We start from the raw sequence: 17,308 nt of genomic DNA on the forward strand, positions 1-17,308 counted from the left end.
ACTGCGCCGGGGCCACCGATACGATACAGTCGCCGCACATACACACTAGCATATACTCCGTGGTCTGTAATAAGCAGATCAAGTCAAGGCGGCGAGATGCCCGGACCTTCGTCGTCGCCAACGGTTGCTGTCATCAACTCCGACTCCGACATAATGTCGACGACGACGTCCCGCTGGGCGTCGTCTTTGCCTGACGATCTGGTTCGTCAGATAGCGTCGCTCCTACTGGCCGGCGACCTGCAGGACTACGTCCGCTTCCGTGCCGTCTGCGCCTCCTGGCGATTCGGCACGGCGTCCCCGCGCGGCCGCGGCGTCGTCGACCCACGCTTCCATCCGCGGCGGTGGATGATGCTGCCGGAGGGCGGGGGCCTCCACCCTGGCCACCCCAAGCTGCACGGCTACGTGCGCTTCTTCAACCTCGACACGGGCGCCTTCGTCCGCGTCCACATCCCGCTGTTCCAGGACCACTGCGTGCTCGACTCCATGGACGGCCTCCTCGTCCTGCAGCGAGACCACGACACCGCGGTCCGTGTCCTCCATCCTTTCACCGGCGACATTGTCGATCTCCCGCCGCTCTCCACCATCCCCCCGCAGGTTCAAGAGCTCGTTGTTGGATGTCCCAAGCAAAAAAAGCTGCCGATCATTAGACGTATCTCTGCTGCTGCTACCTTCGCTGATGATGGTGTCGTCACTGTCATGCTTGCAATGACGAACCTGTATCGTGTGGCCTTTGCAACTTCACAGGACCGGCAGTGGACTGTGCCAACGTGGTGGCACGGGATTTCTCAACCATTATTATCATCTCAAGGCAAGATCTATGTGGCGTGTGAGAAGACGGATAATAAGACAGCTAAACGTAGTGTACATATTTTCCACATAGACACACCCTTACCGGATGAGGTACTACAGCCGCCAGAGCTGATTGCTACATGCACGATTGACAAACTCTGTGAACCTGTCTATCTCGTAGAGTGCGACTCAGAGGTACTGGTAATAGGCCACACTGATGTTTTTCGGTCCAGAATGGTAGTTTATAAGCTCGCAGATCTCATCATGGAAATGTATATTCCCCTGATTAGCATAGGGGACAAGGCTATTTTCATTAAGGAGAGGGCTCTTAGTGTCTCCGCCAAGGCATTACCTACCGTTACGGGCGACACCATCGTATGCACCCATCAGGTTGATCGTTGCCTTGCTCAATATCACCTTGGCAGTGGCACCTGGTCGCTAGCCAAGGATCAATGCAGCTTGGATGGCATTGAACCGGGTCCTTGCAGCTTCATTCACTACATCATTACATGTTGCACTCGTGCATACTGGTAAGTAAGGTTTTTTTTATATTATATACAATTTTTTTTCCTACACTCCTTTCGTTTTTTATTTTATTACAGTTGCCTTGTTTGATTTTTCCTATTTCATGTTACTGAACTAACGGATTTATTTATTTATTTATTTATTTATTTATTTATTTTTCTTGCTTATGTACTTACTCACAGGAACAAAGGACTACTAATTCTTCGGAAAAAATACCGTGCTGGATATGGGATTCGATGGCTTCGATGGCCGGTGGCAGGGTATCGTCGTCGCGGGGTTAGTATTCGTATATGTTTACTATTCTTTTTTTTTTCTAAATTATAAAACGTTTTGACATTAATTTCTAGATACATACATAGCTTATATATGAGTCTGGAAAACCAAAAATACTTCCAAACCGCTTTCTAGTTATTAGCAACGCATTCGTCGAGTGAGGCATCTGTTTTTGTCCACAAATAGTTTTTGTCTGTTAATTATAGTTTTCACTACAACAAACAGTACGTGCAATTCTATTTTTCCTGTTAGCATAGCAGTAGTTAAAAACCATTGTTGTCAAGCATATTGCTCAGAGCTAGCTTACTGCTTATTTCAGAAATTGTTACAGGTTTTTTCCTAGAAACCATTAATAAGTTCGGTAATATTTCAAGCAAGATAATTTATGTTTTCTGTTTATGATTTGTTGTATAGTTTCTCTTTTTTAATTTTACCATTATTGTATAGGCAAACTGATACTAGTTTTTCTAACCTTCCCCTTTCACTAATCACTAGGCGTGAACATTCTTGCATCAATAGCAACGAAATTGGGCTTGATGTGAACTCAATTTACACGATAGTTTGCAAGATAAATGAACTTTAGTGTCAAGCGAAGGACATTGGGAGTTTCAACGTACACATTTTAAGGCAAGAGCAATATCTCTACGGCAGAATCACAGGGGGGCGTCCATGGCTAGGAGCGTGCATATGTTGCCCTGTTCAATCCATGTGCAGTTACACTATTGGTGGTTGGTAGAGAATTTTAAAATTGGGTACATAGGTTGTCAGAGTTTGATTTCCATGAACCAACTGAATTAGATAATTTATATTTTAACATATTATGATCATTAATGTTTACATATTATTTTGTATTTCGTAGCTAGTTTGTTAGTTTGATTCCCATACCTACATTGTCATGCACAAATGAACATATTATATTACTTCTACGCCCCTAGCATGGCATAAAACAATCCCACCTTTTCAAGTTTCACAAATTGCATGCAAAATTTGCTATTTGTCGGCGTCTGGACACGTGATCCAGGCACTAACGAGTAACGAGTTTGCGTGTCCCTAACACAGATGGTGATGCAAGAACACAAAGGATTTATACTGGCTAACGCTGCTGAAAGGTCCTAATATGGCTAGAGGGGGGGGTGAATAGCCTATTTAAAAATCTACAAACTCACTAGAGCAAGAGGTTAGTAAATAACAAAGCGAAGCTTTTTGCTCTAGCCCTAATGGGGTGTTTGCAAGCCACCTATCCAACAATTCTAGTTGATATAATCACTAGGCACACAAGAGCTATGTCACTACTTTACACTAGAAAGCTACCTATAGTTTCTACACAAGTAAGTAAGCTACTCTAGTTTGCGGGAATGTAAAAGAGACGGTTTGAACTTTATACCGCCGCGTAGAGGATGAATCAATCACCAATATAAACAATCAAGCACCGGGAGAATGCCAATCAAACACAATTGAGACACTGATTTTTCTCCCGAGGTTCACGTGCTTGCCGGCACGCTACGTCCCCGTTGTGTCGACCAACACTTGGTGGTTCGGTGGCTAAGAGGTGTAGCACGAACCTCGTCCTCACTAGGACACCACAAGAACCTACCCACAAGTGAGGTAGCTCAATGACACGAGCAATCCACTAATGTTGCCTTTGGCACTCCGCCGAGGTAGGCACAAACCTCTCACAATCACCGGGAGATGGCCAAGAACAATCACCAACTCGTGCCAATCCTCCTCCGCTGCTCCAAGCCGTCTAGGTGGCGGCAACCACCAAGAGTAACAAGAAAACCACAGCTAGAACGATCCCCAAGTGCCACTAGATGCAATCACTCAAGCAAATGCACTTGGAATCACTCCCAATCTCACAAAGATGTATAATCTATGAAGGAGATGAGTGGGAGGTGTTTGCTTAGGCTCACAAGGATGTCAAGTATGTTAGAATGCCAAGAGTATATGCCCCAAGCCAGCCAAACACGAATATATAGCCCCTCAAACAAATAGAGCCGTTGGCTCTTTCACTGGGCAAACTGCGGGGTCACCGGACGCTCTTAAAGGGGCACCGGACGCTCAACACCAGCGTCCGGTGCTCCAACGTCAGCCACGTGTCACGCTCGTGTCAGAATATAACGGTCACCTGCAGTGCACCGGACGCTGAGCAAGTGAGCACCGGACGGTCCGGTGCACACCGGACTCATGCGCAGAGAGTTCCGCAAACTCGCAGGATCACCGGACGCAAGCCACCGGACGCACCCTCAGCGTCCGGTGCTCACCGGACCCACGCGCAGAGAGGGTCGCAAAACGCCCGCACACCGGACGCTAACCACCGGACGCTCAAGCCAGCGTCCGGTGCCTATCGTCCGGTGCCTTACCCTAGCTGGGCCAGGCACTGTCTGCACCGGACGCTCAGACGTCCGGTGCTCCAGAAGTCAGCGTCCGGTGAGTGTTTTCTCAGCGAGAAACACTCCCGTGACTTCTCCAAATATCCCACCGGCGCAATAGAAAATATGCACTTCATTTTCTCGAAAAGCGCCGAATCCCGCCTCGCAAGCTCGGCGGGAGGGAGAGAGGAACCCATCCTCTCTCTACCTTTCAAACTCCACCTCCTTCTCAAAGTGTGCCAACACCACAAAGTGTAAACCAACTTGTGCACGTGTGTTAGCATTTTCACAACCATCTTCTTCGAAGGAGTTAAGTTAGCTCACTCAGTTCTAAATGCATGCACATGAACAATGACACCTAGTGGCACTCGATAACCGCTTAGCCAAAGGATTCCCCTCTTTATAGTACGGCTATCTATCCTAAATGTGATCACACCCTCTATGGTGTCTTGATCACCAAAACGAAAACCCTAAGCAATACCTTTGCCTTGATCTCCATAGGGTTTTGTTTTTCTCTTTCTTCTTTTCCAAGTTGAGCACTTGATCATCTTGTGGTCATCACCATCATCACCATGATCATCACTTGCTCCAACACTTGGCATGTACCAACCTCATTAAGTCTACACACACTTAGTATAGAGGTTAGCATAAGGGTTTCATCAATTATCCAAAACCAAACTAGGGCTTTCAATCTCCCCCTTTTTGGTAATTGATGACAACCCTTTTTACAAAGATTTTCAATAAAATTTTTCTGGATTCATGTTGCTTGCCCAAGCATTTTACCATGTGCAAAGATTATGGACAAGTTTCATAAACCCAAATTGGTAGCAATTGCTCCCCCTACATATGTGCTAAGGGTTTGGATTTGAAAGCTTGCACATATGCTTGAATAGGAAAAATAGGAGTCAATTTCTACCAAATGATGCTAAGGTGTAAAGAATGGACCTTTGAAGCGTGATACCAATCGGAGTTGCCAATATATACCATCCTTAGCACCATTAGTAACTAGACATTCACAAAACTAGAACACCTCGTGAGATCAACATTATAAACAAGGTTCTAGTACCACTTGTGAAACAACTAAAAGTCTAGTTACACTATCTATGCATGCTAGTTTTTCATTTCATCAATCAAATTTACAACTAGCAAATACCGAAATTTTCTCCCCCTTTGTCATCAAAGACCACAAAAGGTGAGCTCAAATTTTAGATAGGTTAGTGTGAGACCATGTGAAGTGAGATCATTTTACCAAATTTGTTCAATCTAGATTACTTGCCTAAGATATTTAACTCGGTTTGATCCAAGGACAAGCTTCTTCACACCTCCAAATAAGGGTTATCTTGTACCATGTTGAGTTAAACACTTATAGCTCATATTCTAGATCAAACACTAGGATTGCAAGCCCACAAACATGTCATATGCTACCACTAGATCAAGTCAAGCATAGAAGCAATAGTGGTACCATACAAGCATCAAATTTATTTGATTTTCATGAATGAGACTAAGACATGTAAGGAATGACTAGATGCACTAAGCAAGTCCTTAGCATAGGATGAATGACATGTCAATCAATTTTACCTTGCTTTGCTTGAAGGAGAGGCATGTCATATAGTGGGGGTGCATCAACACATATTTGAGAAGTCAAGTATGTTCAATTCATTCCTTAGCTTGCAAAACCTCTTCTCATCAAGTGGCTTGGTGAATATATCGGCAAGTTGATCATCGGTGCCTATACTCTCAATGCAAATGTCCCCTTTTTGTTGGTGATCTCTTATGAAATGATGGCGGACATCTATATGCTTTGTTCTTGAGTGTTGAACCGGATTGTTGGTGAGCTTCACGGCACTTTCATTGTCACATAGCAATGGCACTTCTTTGAAATTGATTCCAAAATCTTTCAATGTTGCCTTCATCCATAGAATTTGTGCACAACAACTACCGGCCGCAATGTACTCCGCTTCGGCGGTTGATAGTGCAACACTATTTTGCTTCTTGGATGACCATGAGACAAGTGATCTTCCCAATAGTTGACATGTGCCCGGTTGATAGTGCAACCCATCCTCTCTCTACCTTTCAAACTCCACCTCCTTCTCAAAGTGTGCCAACACCACAAAGTGTAAACCAACTTGTGCACGTGTGTTAGCATTTTCACAACCATCTTCTTCGAAGGAGTTAAGTTAGCTCACTCAGTTCTAAATGCATGCACATGAACAATGACACCTAGTGGCACTCGATAACCGCTTAGCCAAAGGATTCCCCTCTTTATAGTACGGCTATCTATCCTAAATGTGATCACACCCTCTATGGTGTCTTGATCACCAAAACGAAAACCCTAAGCAATACCTTTGCCTTGATCTCCATAGGGTTTTGTTTTTCTCTTTCTTCTTTTCCAAGTTGAGCACTTGATCATCTTGTGGTCATCACCATCATCACCATGATCATCACTTGCTCCAACACTTGGCATGTACCAACCTCATTAAGTCTACACACACTTAGTATAGAGGTTAGCATAAGGGTTTCATCAATTATCCAAAACCAAACTAGGGCTTTCAGCTGCCCTACGTCCAGTGGTGGGATCGGATCCTGTATTATCTTGCATCCGAAGTGCTTGTAGTAAGGGGTACAAGCTAGCTGCGAGAGAGGAAAGTAGTCCCAAGTCTCGGCTTGGAGGATGACAGAGTGCTCGTGTGAGTGTTGTGCTTGAGTTGGTGGTTGTGTTGATCGTGTTTGATCTGTTGAATCTGTCCCTAGGTGCCCTGCCTCCCCTTTTATAGCCACAAGGGGAGGTGAGTTTTACATGTGTAAGTCTTAGTTTCTACTCCTGGTACATAGAGGGATTACGGTGTCGAGACTGTAGTTGTTGGTCGTCGCGTCTGTAACAGAACCGACCAAATTATAAGAGATTAAGCCTAACAGTGACCATTTGCATAGTCAAACCATCAGGCTTAAGCCCATATAATTTCGGTAGTCCGTGAAATCTCGAAGGATTTCAAACCACACATCGTACAACAGCCAAGATCGTAATAAGTTTAGCGGTCACCATCCACAATTACATCCCAGATTACAACATTCTTAAAACACATCGGAGTTCTTAAAGTTATTACAACCCAAGTTCACAGGTAGCGGAAGCTTCATAGTTTGAAAATACATCACACACACTTAGTCTGATACAGTGCCATAAATCGGTCATTCCCACAAAAGCAAAAGAGAAGACGGAGTGACCATCGCCCTTGGTCTAGTCATCACCCATGGCTGGGTACAGACAGAGGATGCAATAACCATAGTACATTTGACCATCTGCAAAACAACATGGGAGTAGAACCCTGAGTACGAGAATGTACTCAGCTAGACTTACCCGTCATAAATTAAAATAAAGACTCTTCAAGGATCATGAAGGCTATATAGTGGGGTAGCTGACAATCTTTTTGCATAAACTGCAAGATTCTATTACTATTATATAGATCTTTCTTCTTTTAGTTTGCTCAAGTTGAAAGTATCATTACCTATTGTCTAGGTTTGCACCTGTACTATTACAAGCAAGTATAGTAATATGATAGTACCTCATCATAGCATTTTTAAAACCATTTATCATTATAACCCAAGTGTTCCATAGTTCTTACTACGAGGACAGGGCTCATGTCAAGTGCTCACTATCCAGGAGTGATGGCGATTCGAATCGATTTCTAACCAGCTGTGAGGTATTCCCCACACAAACCACACTCACTGATCAAGTGAGCTACAGATCATCGTATTACACTATCCAGGACCAATTCGCGGGTTCGGCAGGCACCGCCAGTACCCGAGGACCGTTCCGGCGACCGAGGTATCCAAGGTATACCAAGGTTGCGCGCCACGCCCTCATCGTTCTCCTCAACCATCACCAATACAGCGCATGGCGGCTCGATTCCCGGCCCGGATAGTGTTCAGGCTTCGCGGTCGGAACGACTTATCCTTCCAGCTAAGTGTGGGGCATGCGTTCAACATGACAAAAGGGCCGTCAACGATCGGTCCTTAATCGACACAGGCAGAGGCACTATGGTTAATCCACCATAAGACCCTGCCCGTTCTCCAATTCCATTCCACACTTGGTTATTCTTTTCCCAAAGCAATCACTGCTTAATCAAGCAGGTATCCACCTATATCTCGCAGGTGACAGAAAATCACCCGACTTCTACCGGACTAAGCAAGCTAAGCATAGACTCTGTACCTATCTACATAGGACAAGGTAGATAAACGAGGGGTGATATCAAGGAATATCCATGCATCAACGGTATCAACCAACTCCTATCACCTAGATGCAATATAATAGAACAAGCATAATATATCATGTAAGTTAGCGAGAATAGTGAGACTTAGAATGCTCCGGGGCTTGCCTTTCTCAAACGTGCTGGGCCGGTGATCCGGACACTCCTGCAGCTCCTCTCCGGGTTCCTGTGCTTCCGGAGGTTCCTGCTCCTGAATCTCCTCTGGCTCCTCGGGTCCCACCTCGTTCTCCTGCGAGCCTGTATGATGCATGTGTGCTCATGAGTGGAGTGCGAGATGCCCGAGTGGATGCTTGTACGAAAAGGTACCAAATGATCATGACATGATGCATAGGTGATTCACTTGGTCATGCTCATTACAAGATAGTCAACATCATCCAAGAACAGACAATTGAATTAAACATCTATTGCATTCTCTTCTACAAATTGTTTTTCAAGTGTAACCAGCCACCCACATGATGCTTCAAAGATACACCAAATACCTTCTTATTCTATTTAACCCATATATAACAATTCATAATTTTTCTTTATTCATTTCTAGGCCCATCAAAATTTGCATGCGGTTCTGTTCATCTATAAATTCCACAAAAATTACAGGAGACTACCAGTCAAGCATAAAGTCTACTATAAATTTTTCATAATTTTTGGATACTTATTTTGAGCTACAAAAATCACAAGATTATTACATAAAGGCTAGTACAATTACTCTACTATGTTATAAGTGTCAAACAGCAGATTTCACATTTTTACAATTTGTCTAATATCATAAGAAACATCCACAAAAATTTTCAGACTAATTGCATGATCCAAATTTTTATTAAAAATCATAAACCACTGTCATGCAAGCATTTAAATCACTATAAATTCATTTATATACCAAATAATATGTAGCAATATTTTCCCAGTGAGTTAACATACATGCAGAGCCAACAAATCAGTTTTACTTTTTTTTGATCCATATTTTAATTACTATGCATTTTCCAAGTGTTGCAAAAGCATGGATTAATTATTTCTGTCCAGAAAAAGTGTTCAAACATGACAGGCAATTACATCAAACTGTAGATCTGAAAATATAGAGCACACCAAAATTTATTTCATCTGATTTAGAGTTGTAGAACTCAAGATATGGATTTTACAAGTTTTAAATCGATTTTTTGGAAAACCTTTTCTGAAAATCAAATCGAAATCGGGATAAAAAACGCTAAAGACACCCAGATCTACACCCAACACGGTCCCCCTGCGACTGACAGTGGGCCTCTGACCCCACTGGTCAGCGAGACCGAGAGGGAGAGCACCTCCGACGAGCAGATCTCGCCGGCGGTGAGGTCCCCGGCCACGGGGTGAGCACCATCGTGCTCCCCGCAGCGAGGCGCACCCAGCGGTACCTTCGGATTGGCCGGAGGATGGCCGGAGCACCTCCGACGAGCATGCATGGCGGCACGGCGGCGCTGCTCGCCGTGGCCAGGCCGCTCCGGTGCGGTAGAGCATGCGCAAACGACTCTCCGAGCTTCCTCACCACCCTACCGACCTAGCGCACCGAAGAACGAGCGAAAAGAGGTAGGCAACGACAAGATTCGTCGCGGCGGAGTACTCCGGCGAGCTCGGGGTAACTCCGGCGAGCGATTCTCGGCGCACGGTTGCTTCTCACCTTGGTAGAGCGCACGCAGGGGCTTACCGCAGCGATGGCGAGTGCGCTGGTGCTCTCGGCAGTGAGCTTGAAGCTCTGGTGCGGTCGGCGGCGAGCGGCGGGGCTTTCTCCGGCAATGGCGCGCGGCGGAACTGCTGCTGCTGCGCTGCGTGAGCGGAGGGAGGAGGGAGGAGGGAGAGGGGCGCGCGACAGAATGGATGGAGTGGCCTAGGAGCCCGGGCCGGCGTCCCGACCAGGGGGGGGTGGAGGTGGCCGGCCGCGGCGCGCCCATCGCCGGCGTACGGCCGCCACGTGGCCGACGCTGCCTGGGACAAGGCGGGCGCCGCGCGCGCGGGAGAGAGAGGAGGGGGAGGCAGGCCGGGCCGCTCGCTGGGCCGAAAGGGAGGCGGGGTTGGCCCAGCAGCGCCTGTCCCATTTTCTATTTTTTTTTGAATTTCTTTTCTCAAATTCTTTTCTAAATTCATTTGGACCAATATACAATCATTTTCACCTCTTGCTCCCAAAAACAAAGTTGTTCCAAAACAAAAACCCTACAACTTTGTTTTAATAAGCAAGACCAAATTCTAGATAGAATTTGAATTACAAATTAAAACTAGTTCTAGGTTTTCAAATAAATTCAATTTGGGGATTTTTGTATAAATTCCATTTCTAAAATTCTATTGCTCCAAAATTTGCACAAAAATATTCTTAATTCTTCTTACACATAAATCAACCTAGTTTGAATATTTCACATTTTTAGAAGCAAACATCATATTTTTAGTATATTTAAAGCACATGGAATAAAGCACATAAAATCATATTTTTGGGATATATGACATGCTCATGATGCTATGCCTAATGAGAATGCTTATGCATTGCTTTGCTAAGGCTAAGTGCATGCTTAACACCTAGGGTGTTACAGCGTCCTTGAGGTAATGGCAGCAACATGGTTGTCCCTGTTGATTGTGTTGTCGAGCCCTGTTCTGGGTCGTGGCAATCCTTTCCGAGGCCTTGTCCCCTGTCCTTTGCTAAGAATAGTGACTGCTTGGGCATGACAACAGCGCCGTGAGTTAACATCTCCCATCCCTTCCTCTGTCCAGCCATACTCACAGTGGTGTATATAAGGCGCAACAGGGATGGGAGTTGTTGGAATAGTGATGGTCATCTCCTGCCGTAACATGGGAGGAGGCATGGTTTATGTCACGTCCGCAGTACGATCATCGTGCGTGGGAAGCCAGGCGCCGAGACCAGAGCTCGGGCGAGGCGTTGATTGCGCTCGAGGCCAGGGCTTGGGCGAGGCGTTGATTGCGCTCGAGGCCAGGGCTCGGGCGAGACGTTGGATCACGCTCGAGGCCAGAGCTCGGGCGAGTCGCTTGTTGCTTCATTCGACTGGGCCTCCCCGTAGGGCCGAGGGGAAGTGGGTATTGTTAATCTTAAGGTCTTCCTTTGCCGCTTTTCTCCCTCTAGATCAGGATATCCCGGTTTATGGTACCCGACACTATTCCAATAACATCTCAATTCAAAACATCTTAAAATATCTCAATTCAAAAGATCAAGAAATTTCCCAACTAACATCTCAATTCAAAACATCTCAAAATTATTTCAGTTCAAAGATCAAGAAATTTCACATAAGTACAATCTCATCTATGCATGGATTTATAATTGATAAAGAAATGTAATGAGGTAAACAAGAAACAAATAAAAGTTGTACAAAAATAGAGACAATCTTAAAGTACATTTAGTATTGGGCATATCTAGAGTTTCAACCAGTACTACTACTGAATTCATTTTTGTTGCATGGTTTTCACCTCGGTTTTGGCCGAAAACCGACGGTGCGATGTTTTCACCACTGGTTCAAAGGTCAGTGAGGTGCAACGGGGCACAAACCGGCAGTGAAAATTATTTTCACCTCTAGGTCGATGTATGGTTAAGCGTTGAAAACATGGTGGTTATCATCATTGGATCACATGTCAACTCGTTGGTGAAGACAACTTTCATTGTTGGTTTCTTGCCCACTACACCACCCACTTACAAACTGGCGGAGGAAAGAAATTTCACCATGAGTTCGAAGGTAGACGAGAGTAGTGTCTGTTTGAGCCCATGGTGAAAATTGCTATCACTGTCGGGTCAACGTATGAATCGACAGTTATAACCACCACAATTTTTGTTGCATGCCAAGTAGGCGGTTGAAAGCATCTAGGCCCCTAGTTCAGTTTTTGACGATTAATGATGACACATTTTTTGTTATTAACATGTATTTTGCAAAGGCATTATAAGTTTCGTCACAATATTGATTGATTAATGGGCAATCAATGGTTTTCATGCTCCTATTGATGGATTTTATTTTGGTTTTCAAAGGAAGATTGACAAGGTTAAAGATAGACTAGTTCTAAGTATCATTTGCCATTATGAGATACTTAGAGTAGTTTAGGACTTTATTTTTCCTTTGACCTTACTATGAAGAAGGGTATGAACAAATTAATATAGGTGAGTCTAGTAAGTAGGTGTGGTGCACATTTGTTAGACTTAGCACTAGGTAGCTCGGTGGAAGCCCAAAATTCAATTGGAAACAATGACATTCTCAAAAGGTGTTTGAAACGGTGGAGAATGGAGGTGCCCTGCATGTACTGCATTGTTCTGTTGATCTGGTTAGAGAGGCACCGAACTATAAGCTACTTAGGCAGGGTTTGTTGTTCTATGCTAAGGAGTAAAGAGGTCACAAGATTCATTTGGTGATGGGGACAAATGTGAACCGGTGTTGTCCAATAAGGATCTAGAGAGGAAAAATGGTCACCGGTAAGCTACTGGCCTTTACAGCAACAACTAGTTTGGTGCTCAATTCAAAGTAGCCATGAACCAATCTAGTGCTATCATTTTCTGTTAGGAGACTTCAAGCGGTTAGTTCTTGGAGTGGGGTTATTTATATCCTTCCATCTCAGCCATGGCACCACTCTTCCCTCTTAGAACAGTGTGCTTGACATATTGGAGAGCAAGGGAGAGTTCAAGGATAGTGTATTAAATTTGCTAATTACAAGATTAAGGACTCCATTAGTGCATAGGGAGTAGCAAGTGTGCATCCACCTTCCTCATTAGGCTTGTTTAGGTCAAGTGAAACTTTGCGCTTGTTACTCTTGTTAACCGGCATCACCTAGATGGCTTGGTGGTATTGAGGAGCTTGGTGATCTCTTGGAGGCGATTATGAGGGGCCCAAGTCATTATGTAAATGGTTGTGGGTGATTCATCTTGCTGGAGTGGCGAAGAATGAACCCATAGACAACACTTGGTCCTTGCGTGGATCAAGGGGGGAATAACTTGTGAGGTGCTCCAATGAAGACTAGTGGGGAGTATCGACTCTTTCCTAACCCTCTCTTTACTTTGAGCATTTATATTTACGCAATTACTTACAAATTTTTACATTCCTAGAATTTCTATGTTAGTTTAGAGTTGGAACTAGATTGCAAAACTTTTGCGTGGTAGTCTAGAAACACTATTTAGGCACAAATGCTAGGCTTTAAATTCATGAGAATTTTATAGCCTGATTCGCCACCACCAATTAGGCATCTCGATCCTTTTTAGGCGGTGATGCCATTGCCCTCCACCTACTATGATCCAATGGTGAAAACTGCCTAGAACAAAACCCATTTTTCCTTCTATTCTTTGTCACTCTCTTCACTTCTTTATTTGCCCACGACTCTTGATCACCTCACGGTATTCAATTGAGTGTATCAAGTGAAACACAACTACTCCAATGCCATCATCACATCACATTCACATATTTATTATCTATGGGACTATATTAATACTTTTGAAACATGTTTTATTTGATCTCAATTCTCGTATGCTACCTGATAAAGAAAATTTTGGCTTTTGCTTCTCTTGCGACATACCTGGACGAGGTGGAACATGCCAAGTATCCACCTATGATCATGTTTTCATAGGTTTATTCTAGATGTCAAATTCTATTTTGGTAGTCATTTTACATTGCAAAGAATTGGAGTCATTTTTAAAAAGAAATGAATGAATTTAGTAGAAAAATACTTTAGGATTTGAACTGATGACTTTTGTCTTACCCTAGGCATAGAGTCATGAAACAATTGTTGATTACTATTTTGCAGCCTACCTCCATGGAACAATATGCTATCGCAGAAACATGAAAAAATTGCAATATATCTTAGATCAAAACACTATGTACGTGATGATATGAATGGCCTAAATAAGAATTCTTGAGTGTTGAACAATTGAAGTACTAACTACATCAAAGAATTTGCATTAATGAGATGGTGACAACAATTAAGAAATCCGTAGCAAACACGAATAACTCTGCTTGACGTAGGGCTTTGAGACTCAAACCGGGATACCCCCTTTCATGTTTTGAGTATCAACCAAAGTCCCACACATCAACCACTAAATAATAGTCATGGTTATGAACCATGACATTAATTATTGTCACTTGTCTTCGCTGGTTTGCTATCTATTACACATGTATTCACATTCCTTATTTGTGCATGTGTAGTAACTCTCCCAGTGAGTAGAGTAGCTTTTGTTACTTGTGCAGCTTACTAGTTGTAGTTGCTAGTCTTTAGTTGCTTGGTTAGTTGTTTAGCTTGGCCCTAGTAGTTTATGTGCTCTAGTTGTGGAAATACTTCTTGCTACTAGAATTATGTAGAGATGCTTGCTTTGAACTGGATAGGCTAGGCAAGTAGTGACTACTATTAAGATTGTCTTTTATTCTAATCAACTTGCTTGGTGTCTCTACCCTTGAAGGAATTTTAATGGGCTATTCACCTCTCTCTCTTGACATCCGTACATCCTTTCACTAGGCCAGCTTTTCCTAAGTGGGTGTCACGATGGTGTAAATCGACCTAAGACAATTTTATCTGTCTCAGTCCAAACCAAGCCAAATTTGATGTAAACTCCTCCGATCTCGTGGGAACCTTTTAGATTATGTTTTGAGAAGATTTTTCTACTAAGATAAAGCCACCCTCTCTATATATATCAAAGGATCACGGTCGATTAATTACGGTGCCTAAGACACACTTAATAACAAAATCAATCTACTACTAACTTCCCTCACTTTAGCTCTTCCAATCCCATGTCCTCCAGTGTCTCTCTCGATGACATTCGTTATCCTTCTAGGTGGTCTTTCCGGGAAGGATTCACAAGCTTTTCTGTCAAAGAATGGGCCAGAGTCTACATGGCATAGTCGTCCTTGTTGTTTTGACCTGTCTCCGCAGCGTGCTAGACCTTGTATGACCTCGAACTTGGTAGCTCTCACCGGTGTGTGTGACATTAATCGATGTGAATACACTTTTGGCTATATGAGTTTCATGGGGGAGTAGAGAGAGTTTTATGGAGATAAAACTCTTCTACATTGTTTCCAAAATATAAATATATTGAAAACTGAACCATAAAACCTGCAGTGAGTACTGGGAACATAATTAGACACTCAGGCAAATCTTGAAGTTTACGAAGTCACCACAGGCGCCTCGCTGTCGAGGGGCACGTCGCCTACCACTTAATGCATAGCGCCGGAAAATCCTAGAATAAATCCAGAATAAAGTGCCGCACTCAGGATTTGAACCCTGGGTGGGAGCCCCCCAACCAATGACCTTTGCCATTGCGCCGTGAACGCCTTGGCACTGGGAACATAATTTATGCGGCCAAGCAAAGCACGTGTTGTTCCTAGGTCCTGGCCAGTGGCCGTGAAACCGGATCCTATAATCTCACTGAGTATGGATGAAAATAGAGTGGATACACTCTAAACGAATTTGATCTTAGATATAGATAAATTTAAACTTTTTAAATGAATTTAGTTTCTAATACAATAAAAATATTCATACCCTTCTCATCGATCCCTACCGCTGAGTTACCCATTGGAGTTCACCATTATCACGAATACGCCGGGGCCAGCCGCGCATATATATATATACACTACAGAAGCACACGTCTATAGGACTATATAGGTTTTGTATTTAATTTGGGATTCCGTTCCGGCTGCCCCACCATGATTTGCTTCTGCCTAGCTTATTGTAGTTTCTATAAGCAGATCAAGTCGATCGATTAGGCGGCGATATGCCTGGACCTTCGTCGTCGCCAACAGCAGCTGTCATCAACGTACTCCGACGTCTCCACGACGACGTCACTCTGGGCGTCGTCTTTGCCTGACGATTTGGTTCGTCAGATAGCGTCGCTCCTACTGGACTACGTCCGCTTCCGTGCCGTCTGCGCCTCCTGGCGATCGGGCACGACGTCCCCGCGCGGCCGCGGCGTGGTCGACCCACGCTTCCATCCGCGGCGGTGGATGATGCTGCCGGAGGGCGGGGGCCTCCACCCTGGCCACCCCAAGCTGCACGGCTACGTGCGCTTCTTCAACCTCGACACTGGCCAAAGCTGATTGCCACGTGTAATGGAGTAGGACGACGCTACCAAGCTGTCTCCGTAGTAGAGTGTGATTCAGAGATCCTGGTGGTGTTCTACGCATATGCCCTATTCAAGATGCTAGTTTACAGGCTCGCGGATCTTGTCGTGGGAAGGTATATCCCAGTGACGAGCATAGGGAAGCAGGCCATCTTCATTAAACACAGGAGTATCAGTGCCTCAGCCAAGGCATTTCCTAACCTCAAGGGTGACACAATCATATTCAGCCATTACTTCGGAAATGAACCCTACATTTCGGAATACCACCTTAGCAACGACGCGAGAGGTCGCCAGCCATGGATCATTGCAGCATGGATGGCATTGAGCCGGGTCCATGCAGCCTCATTCACCACATGATTACATGCTGCAGCCGTATAAACTGGCTTATTATTATGTGCTTGTATACAGGAACAAAGGGCTACTAATCGGCCGGAAAAAATGGCCGTATATTAACATTCGATGGCCGAGGACAGCTGGGGGGGACCTGCGTGGCCTGCGTCAAGGGGTTAGCCTTTTATCCATTGTTTATTTATTTATTAAAAATATGCTAACACATATGCATGTACGTTGAGACACGTACATGTTTTCTCGGCGAAGTGTATTTTTTTTCTATTAGTAGTTCAAAATTATTTTTCAGAGAGTACAACTCGACTTTTATCTATGATTTTGCCTTAAATCTTACTCGAGGAATGAAGAGCAAAATTGACACAATGATCTTGGAGGTTGTAGGTATGTTTGGCACGCATATAAATATATATTGCTTAGATATATAGCTAGCTCACTGCACTTTCTGCAACCTGTAACATATATAGTTCTTTTCGTATAGAAACCATTCAAATATTTAATGGTTTTTCAAGCAAGATATAACAACATGTCAGGTTAACTTCAGTAAATAAAATATAGAAATTTTGATTGTTTACTTTCATGTCTCATCATATTTACAATTCTACTTATTTTATTAAATTTCGATATATTTTTTAGTTTATATTGTACTATATAATAGGCATGAATTGATGAATCTGACACATGTTTGTGTGACCGTGTCC

At 43.9% G+C, this 17,308-nt stretch overlaps 1 protein-coding gene across 1 annotated transcript; it reads left to right on the forward strand.

Annotated features, from left to right (window-relative positions):
- Positions 97–16,239, forward strand: LOC8056749. The gene is made up of 3 exons (XM_021464165.1): positions 97–856; positions 971–1,164; positions 15,910–16,239. The coding sequence occupies exons 1-3, from the start codon at positions 97–99 to the stop codon at positions 16,237–16,239; spliced, it is 1,284 nt and encodes a 427-aa protein (XP_021319840.1).

This window comes from Sorghum bicolor, chromosome 1 (assembly GCF_000003195.3).
Source record: "Sorghum bicolor cultivar BTx623 chromosome 1, Sorghum_bicolor_NCBIv3, whole genome shotgun sequence".
Classification (NCBI taxonomy): Eukaryota; Viridiplantae; Streptophyta; class Magnoliopsida; order Poales; family Poaceae; genus Sorghum; species Sorghum bicolor.